The 8909-nt window shown below is 38.3% G+C and overlaps 1 protein-coding gene across 1 annotated transcript; it reads left to right on the top strand.

Moving 5' to 3' along the window:
- The first annotated feature begins 69 nt into the window (after window positions 1–69).
- KLHL41 (kelch like family member 41) lies at window positions 70–8432 on the top strand. Its single transcript, XM_032115137.1, has 6 exons — window positions 70–1851; window positions 4515–4672; window positions 4762–4869; window positions 5707–5892; window positions 6427–6573; window positions 7406–8432. The coding sequence occupies exons 1-6, from the start codon at window positions 502–504 to the stop codon at window positions 7515–7517; spliced, it is 2061 nt and encodes a 686-aa protein (XP_031971028.1). The 5' UTR covers window positions 70–501; the 3' UTR covers window positions 7518–8432.
- The last annotated feature ends 477 nt before the right edge of the window (window positions 8433–8909 follow it).

The following is an 8909-nucleotide window of genomic DNA, read 5'->3' as shown; positions in this document are numbered from 1 at the left end:
TATTTTGATCCTGTTTCCATTACATTCAAAGAACTTTTTACCATATGAGTGGAGACTTCAATTTGAATTATTTTGTAAAGCAAAACTTTACCTGAAATAACATATATTTTATGTCTAAACAGCATAGTTTGGTTTATAACAAAATGGATATTAAGAAGCAGCCCAAAATTTCAAGGTCTTAATATCTGAAGAAATTGTGTATGTGATATAGTTACGTATAAAAATAATCTTGGAACAAAGGAAATTGATGCAAATTTCTGGAGTTTTTTAGTATCTTTATGACTGTAGCAATGAATGTATTAAGCAATGAAAAAGTGAACAGTAGCTACAAATGACAACTTGATCAATAATATTTCTATTTCAGAATATTTAGTAACATGTATCTGTGAAATCTTGCTCATAGCTGTCTCACTGAGGGTCAGATTCTGCTGTCCTTACTCATGTCAATTTATTACATTGCATGTAATCTTACTGATTCAATGTGGAGAATGATGGCAAAACATGACCATAGTGACTAAGAGCAACAGTTGCTTCTTTCAGTCTTTGACAGCTGCAAGAGCAGCTCTGTTTTTCCAAATTCCGACCTGTAAGAGTATGTACCTATATTTAGCTAGCGAGATTAAGTTGCAGAGGCTTCACACAGGGCAAAAAGCACATTGGTCTGCCTTTTTTACAGACAAACCTTTGGGCAGACAACAGCTAAAGGTTTCTACTCCCTCCCCTTTCCCAAGTGTTTGCGAAATGGATTCCCAAAGGGAACTCACTGAAGAGCTCAGACTTTACCAATCCACCCTCCTTCAGGATGGCCTCAAGGAACTCCTTGAAGAGAAAAAGTTTGTAGATTGCTCTCTAAAAGCTGGTGACAGAAGCCTGCCTTGCCACAGATTGATTCTGTCGGCATGTAGCCCTTATTTTCGTGAGTATTTCTTATCTGAGCAAAATGAAGAGAAAAAGAAGGAGGTAGTTCTAGATAATGTTGACCCCAACATCCTGGATATGATTGTCAAATACCTTTATTCAGCAAGTATTGATCTCAATGATTCTAACGTGCAAGATATTTTTGCTTTGGCCAGCCGCTTTCAGATCCCTTCTGTATTCACTGTGTGCGTCTCCTATCTTCAGAAGAGGCTTGCTGTTGGTAACTGTCTGGCCATCCTTCGATTAGGTGTCCTGCTTGATTGCCCAAGACTTGCATTTTCTGCCCGTGATTTTGTTTCAGATCATTTTGTGCAGATCTGCAAAGAAGAGGACTTCATGCAGCTTGCCCCGCATGAACTTATCTCAGTTATTTCACCTGACAGTTTAAATGTAGAGAAGGAAGAACTGGTATTCGAAGCAGTAATGAGATGGGTCCGAACAGACAAGGAGAACAGAGTAAAGAGCCTGGGGGAAATTTTTGACTGCATACGTTTTCGTCTTATGCCAGAAAAATATTTCAAAGAACAGGTTGAGAAGGATGATATAATTAAAAGCAACTCTGACCTTCAGAAAAAAGTAAAGATTATTAAGGATGCTTTTGCTGGGAAACTGCCTGACTCTAGCAAAAGCACAGAAAAGTCAGCCAAAGGGGAGGTGAATGGCGATGTAGGAGATGAAGATTTATTGCCTGGCTACCTAAATGACCTTCCCAGGCATGGCATGTTCGTCAAAGACCTGATTCTTCTGGTTAATGACACTGCTGCAGTAGCCTATGATCCTCTTGAAAATGAATGCTACTTAGCAGCCCTCGCAGAACAGATTCCCAGAAATCATTCCAGTATAGTCACCAAACAAAATCAGGTCTATGTTGTTGGAGGACTGTATGTGGAAGAGGAGAACAAGGATCAGCCTTTCCAGTCATACTTCTTCCAGGTACAAGCTTTATAATTGTTGGTATAATAATAGGTGCTTATAAGGGTTATCGAAAAGTGTTCTGGGTCTCTGCAAGTGGGTTGTCTAGTCTCTTTGTATGGTGATGGAGAGAAGTATCTAGAGAGAGTTATTTTTGTCTCAGAGAGAGAAATGAAACTTGAGGGACTTGCATCTTCTTTTTCAAGATTAACCCCTGGTGAGATCTCAGAAAATATTAAAAGGATTAATATATTCAGTGTAGGCACTGGCTTTCATTAAGGCCCAAATTTTTCATGGTACAGATGTCTAAGTCTAATAATTTTTGTAAAATACTTTTCATGTATTTCTGTTAACTTCGATGAAAGTTGGGAGTGCGTTAGCTGGTTTAGAGCTAATGAGATGTCTTCTTTTGCATCTGAAATACTTTCATGACAGCAGTAATGTGTGTATTGTGTGATTTCTGTCACTAAAATTGCAGAAGTCCTTCTTGTCATATCTACATTTGAAAGCCTAAGGGCCATACAATAGAGGCAGAAGGTTTTTTTCTCGGCAAACTGTCAGCGTCAGTACACTACACGTTTCAACTGAGTATAATTTTATATCTTTGTAAATCTGTATAAGGCTGATTAATACTAACTGTAACTCCACAATATATTTCAGGAAGATTAGCAAAAATGGAGCTTGGCATGCTTATACCATGAACTAAATCTGTTGTGTTTTTAGCTATGTGCTTTGGTGTATATTTAAACTATTTTGTGATGAATTATGCAATATGCTGCTGGCCATGTCCTCTCTTTAGACACACTGGCCTGAAAGAGTAAAAGTTAAGTCCTGTTTCAATATGAAATAAAGCACAGTAATAAGCAGTGATAGAATTTTTAGGCCTTCAGATATTTAAAAATGCAAATATTGTTTATAGGAGTATGGCTCACTGATTTCACACACAAGAAAAGACTTGGTTTCAGACATTGGTAACATCTGTTGAGAGGGAAGTCTTAGTTTGTAGAGGAGGGATTAACACTTTCATTTCCTTATGTAGGTGTAAAACACTAATCACTGAAGTGAAAGACTGGTTACAGAAATATTCTTCCAATAGAAATAACATGTTGATGTCGTAATGTGTATTTAGTCCAGAACTAAGTAAGTGTCAGGCTACTAGAAAGAGGCCTCTGAGAAACTAAACCTCAAGACTAAGAATTGATGAAGTTTTCAGAATTCTACTTTATATGTCAACATCCGTTTCCTGAAATCATTTTGTTTGCTTGTCGTCTTTAAGCTTGCTTGCTGCTGCTATTCCCTATAGTTAAAATACTTGTCTGCATTACCCATGTGACTGTTGTTTCCTCTAAAATATTAATGTGGTACCAAACCAGTATTCACTTGCTGATCTTCCTTTCCCCACCAGTGAAGCATTGTATTTGGTAGCTTGCAACCTGGGAGGAAACAAGGCTGCCACTGGCTCGAAAATGCATGACAAGTTGATGCCCTGTCTGCATGTCATCGTGAAGACTGATAGTACTAAGTGAGCTGTGATCTCGGAGGGGCACATCCTCTCATTACCCCACCCAGATCCAGCTACTGGGGAGATCCATGCCCAGGAACTACATTTCACTGTTGAAATAAAACTTTCTGTCCAACAGGGGTGGTCTGTCAAGTTTGGGAGATGCATTTAGCAAGGAAACCTTGACTGTGGAATGTACTTCTGGAAGAAGAACGTCACCAAGCTAAACCCTGAACTTTATTTTGACTGAACTTTCTTTTGCTTTCTGTCAAATGCCTTTGTACCCACACAAACTCTTACCTTGCCCTCCCTTCCTGTACCAATGTCAAGCAAATCTATATGCAGTAGGTGTGAGAAAATAATTCATTTTGAACATCAGAGATAATTCAGGTTCAATTGTACATGCTCAGATCAAAATAAAAAATAAGCACCAGAGTTCTAGGAAAATATTTTTTTTTTTCTTCTGTCCTCCTGCTGCTGCTTTTCCTTAGGTGTTTTCAGCATACTGAATGTGAATTGAGACAGCCCTGAGAGTCCTGCAGTAGAAATTACATCAATATTATTGCCAAGAGAGCTGCAGTGATTACCTATTTTGCATAAGAGTGAAGTCTTTTATTCATTGTGTCTTCAGAGACCTCACAAACTTTTGAGGGTATTTGTGATGAAACACATATCTGTTGCTCTAGGGATTGCAAAAGAAACATCTGTGCCATTTGCCATGTGATGGTTCCTGATCAGTAAGAACAACTGTGTAAGCATGTCTGGCATGTCACTGTAGTGATGAGCACAACCAGGTAAACATACAAGTGTGGAAGTGCAGGCGTGTCTGCTCCCTTGGGCAGGAAGAAGAACCACTTGTTCTTTCCTACATGATAGGGAACCAAGAGTGAGGGACCTTTATATAAGGAAGAAGAGCTTAATAAAGAGGCAAGGAAACAGTGAGGGTGAGCAGACACAAAGAGTTTTATGGCATTGACTCTGCTACATCTCAGCACTATGAAACATGGGTGGGTAGAAGACATCATTCATTAGCTGCACTGAAGGAAGGGTGGGTTGTTCAAGCAAGGAGATTTGCTGTTGAGAGGTACTGAGTGCCAATAGATAAATTCTGTGGAACAATATTCATTGTGTGGATTTTTACTCTTTGCCTTTCCTAATCCTTTCTGTTCTGATGCTCTTTCAGCTGGATAGCATTGCTGGTGAGTGGGTTGCCCTTCCTCCACTGCCATCAGCCAGGTGTCTCTTCGGTCTGGGAGAGTCAGACAACAAGATCTATGTGATAGCAGGCAAGGACCTTCGCACTGAGGAGTCGCTAGATTCAGTATTGTGCTATGACCCTGTGTATGTTTCAAATTTAATTATGCCCACTGAGGACATGTAGATGGCCCATTGTTAGGTTTTGTCAACTAACGGTGATCTTTTTGTTCCAGGGCAATGAAATGGGGTGAGATCAAAAAACTACCCATCAAAGTATATGGCCATGCAACTATCTCAAACAATGGACTGATATATTGTCTTGGTGGAAAAACTGATGATAAGTGAGTTTCTATCTTTTCATGCCAATTAATAACATTATCTTCTTGGTCCTTAACAGATAATATGTCCTCACACTCAGAAATGAGTGTTTCCTGCATCTTTTCTGTATCTCTGGATTAAGGTTGGTAAGAGTCTGGCACAGGGGAACACATTATGGTGTGTAGGATATATTTTTTTGTGATAAGGTAAATTACATATAAATTGTAATCCAACTTGTTATTTTAATAACCATACTTACTTCCAAGGCAAATTTTACTTACACTGCAGACAAATTAGTAATACATAGCTATGAGGACCTTCACTGAAAGTATTCTTTCCTTTCAGGTAGAAATACCTAGGTGCCCTGGAATTACTGTCTCAGTTTTTCCAATTTTCTGACCTGTGATACCTGTTATACCTTAATGGGTATAACATTAGGAAAATAAAAGTTTTCACTCACACTGAACACGTGGTGGTAATTTTTAAGTGTTTGTTTAGGGGATATTTAAGATAAAAGTTTGTCATATCAGCCAAAACACCATCATAATCTTACCTTTACATAACCTTTGCTCTGTATTCCTCCACAAATCCATCTGAATACAGTATGCTGGGAAAGGATGTTGTCTTTCTCCTCAAAGGTACAGTGAAATTGCTGGTGTAATATAAACTGCATTTAGCATGTGATTTAGTCCTATGGATGTGATTAGTGCTTTGTAGACATTGCAAGGATTCTCAGATTAGATACAAGAAAGGATCTCCAGGAGAGGAGAGAGGCGGTATAGATAAACCCATACAGTCTACCCCAATTAGAACAAGTCAAAAGTTCATTAGTTTTCACTGGTTTTCTTTTTCCTCCCCAGGAAATGCACTAATAGACTATTTGTGTACAATCCCAAGAAAGGAGACTGGAGAGACCTGGCTCCAATGAAAGTGCCTCGCTCGATGTTTGGAACAGCCATCCATAAGGGCAAGATTGTCATTGCAGGTGGTGTCACTGAGGAAGGCCTTACTGCATCTGTTGAAGCTTTTGATCTGACCACTAATAAGTGAGTGCAATATTCAAGCTATTTTAAGCAAGTGTTTTATCATCTAGGGTTTTAGGAACTCTGAGGTAAGAGTCACAAAGCTGTTTAGGTACCTACACTCCCACTGAGACATTTGCAACAAGAGCAGCAGTTTACAGAGCCTGTCTCTAGACATTTTTCCTGCACCCGCACACACTCACATTGTTGTGCCAATGCCACTTGAAATAAATACGTGTTTTGGAAGCTATAGGGAAAAATGAGAATAACTGGGGAACAATATGTCCGTATGAAGCATATTACTGAAGAATCAGGGAATCTGTAAGAAGTAGTCCCTGTGAAGAGATGTCATAACAGTGTAGTAGTGTCACTTAAGAGTTGCAGAAGTCCCTGAGGGGATAGAGACACTGGAACTTACTGCTGATAAATCTCAGAATTTTTTTCTTTTACTAAACCATCGTCTTGGTACCTGAATTTGTTGCCCAGACAAGTATTTTAGTGCATTTAGTTTACAATATTTCTCATGTGTTCAACTTGACTTTTTCTTTTCATCCTTAGATGGGAGATTATGTCTGAATTTCCCCAAGAGAGAAGTTCCATCAGTTTAGTCACTTTAAGTGGAGCTTTGTATGCTATTGGAGGCTTTGCAATGATTCAACTTGAATCTAAAGAATTTGCACCTAGTGAAGTCACTGACATATGGAAGTAAGTTTAATTTTAGTCACTCTTTCCTGGTCAAAAGCCTTATATAAAACTGATGTTTGTAGACACTGGAGGCTAACACTATTTTTCTGTTTAACTCTGAAAATGATCCATAGCACAAGTTTTAAAGCACTTGTTGACAGATAAAAAAGTTTGTCAGAAAGTAACAAATGAACATGAGACTTGGATCTAATGACTACTTCCACCTACTAATTATTTGACCAGTCCGAGTCACAATCTTCAGCTTCTTTAGAAGAGTAAATTGCCATCTCTTGGCAGGTTTAGCCTTGCCAATAAAAACATTCTCTTGTGACACTGTGATGCAGAAAAGCATGTATACACAGAGGCCTGTACATACTGATGTGTCGATAGTCAAATGAGTAACTGTTCCAAGAGAATCACAAGTCCCTGTCTCTTAGATTTTTTTGAGCTAATCACAGCAGCAGTGATGAGACATCATATCTCTGCTGTGACTCTTGGTTGCTAGTGTAAATTCAGAAGTTTCAGTTGTCAGTAGGAACGAGAACCCTCCAATTTTATATGCAAGAATCTGAAGAAATTCAGAAGGGATGCTTAAGGAGGAAGTTTTTAGATGGTAATTAAAGCATGACACAGGCCAACAACAAGCTTTAGGGACCAGGAAAAGAATAACTTGCATGCAAAAACATCTTTCTGTTCTGGAGTAGAGGACAAAAGCAGCCTTTCACAGCACCCTTCAGCACATGGTTGCTACAAGCCTTTACAACAGGTGGACTGTCCTCCTTTTCATGTATGTGTGCTGAAGCATCAAACTCAAATTTAAAGAAGCTATTTTCTAACACTTTTTTAAATGCAGGTATGATGATGAGAAGAAGGAATGGGTTGGCATACTGAAAGAGATCCGATATGCTACTGGAGCCTCCTGCCTGGCCACACGCTTAAACCTCTTCAAGTTATCAAAACTGTAAACAAAATGCTGGAAGATGTGATATGGTGAGGGAGTTTTGATAGGCTCTTCTGGTTTTGTTGCATGAAAATGTCCCCAAATTGTACAGTTTTGTAGCAGCATACTAGTCATACTGGTAACTGTTAAATAGTTCATTTGTCTGGCCACTTCTTAAGATACTTCCTAGCTAACCAGCAACTACTGGATTTTTGCCAGCATTTAAATTTCTGAAGAACTATAAATTAATGTTGAATAGATTAAGATTTTGGCAAGAACTCAATTTTTCGCTCTGTGAAATTACAAACAACACTAGTTAAACTTCCTTGCACTCAATACAATCCAGGTATTGGTGGCTTATCCTCCAAACAATGCCTATGAATTAATTGTTAAGTTAAATACAACTAATAGGTAGCAAATTTTATTCTAACTACTGTTTGTATGGCTGGATTTCCCCTCTTAGTAATGTATGTAAATCCTGCAGTCTTCAGCGAAATCTTGGAAATATTTTCATCACAGATCTCAAAAAATAATTTAGCTTGGACTTGAAATGAATGTTGAAAACAAAAGTGGCTTAATAGTATGTGACCTAATAAATGCCAGTCTCAGCCAAAGCTCTACTAGTAGACAGAGAGAGGAAAGAGAGAGAAGTTCACAAGGTTAGTAGCTCTACTGTTTCACCTACTATGTTTAGACTTCTGATAACAAGGATTTTCCACTTTTTGTATGCTTTTATATTTATTTCCAAAGCAAATATTTTATGGAAGTTTTTCTCAGAGATCTGAGGCCAATAACAAGCATTCATGAAAAAGTGCTAGAACAATTATCATCAGCAAATACCTGTGACAGAGAGGACTTTTTCATTTACTATATAGTTGATGCATTTTGACGTTGAAACTTTTAACAATTAAACTTTGTTTTTAAAACTATAAAAATATCACTTGATGGTGTCTTTTTTTAGTGATTAGCTCATCTTCACTATCATATTGACAGGACACAGATCTCTTAGTACAGCCTTTGGCCAAAACAGAGCACTCAGTTTTCTTCAGAGCATGCTTACCTTTTTTTTGTAGCGTATCTCTTCAAAGGATTTCTCCATTGCATAAAGAGGGTGTCAGAAATCTAAAAGATTTCATAAATCTAAATCTAATTGCATCTGATGTAGCAGGATAACTGGAAAAGAAGCCCACCACACCTGACTGAATAGCAATGCCAACTATCAAATGATCTCTTGCATTGCCCTCCTATGAGGCAAAGGTAAACAATAGGCAAAGGCAAAGCCATCATAGTTCATTTCAGTATGTTATTGTCCACTAGTACTTCACCTGCAGAACATTTTTTCTGTTTTTCCCTTTTAGTACCCAGATCCGCAGCTGTGTTTAGCACCTTTTTATTGGCTCCAGTTAGGTCACTGGTT

The sequence above is a fragment of the Corvus moneduloides genome, chromosome 7, assembly GCF_009650955.1.
Source record: "Corvus moneduloides isolate bCorMon1 chromosome 7, bCorMon1.pri, whole genome shotgun sequence".
Lineage (NCBI taxonomy): Eukaryota > Metazoa > Chordata > Aves > Passeriformes > Corvidae > Corvus > Corvus moneduloides.
Note: the sequence above shows the minus strand (reverse complement) of the source record. Positions and strands in the feature narration are given on the sequence as shown.

Bases quoted from the DNA above. Each gene is read 5' to 3' on its own strand.
- KLHL41 (XM_032115137.1), top strand. From the start codon at position 502: ATGACCATAGTGACTAAGAGCAACAGTTGCTTCTTTCAGTCTTTGACA. The intron at 1,852-4,514 runs GTACAAGCTTTA...ATGCTCTTTCAG, and splicing joins TCCAGTCATACTTCTTCCAG to CTGGATAGCATTGCTGGTGA. The intron at 5,893-6,426 runs GTGAGTGCAATA...TTTCATCCTTAG, and splicing joins TTTGATCTGACCACTAATAA to ATGGGAGATTATGTCTGAAT.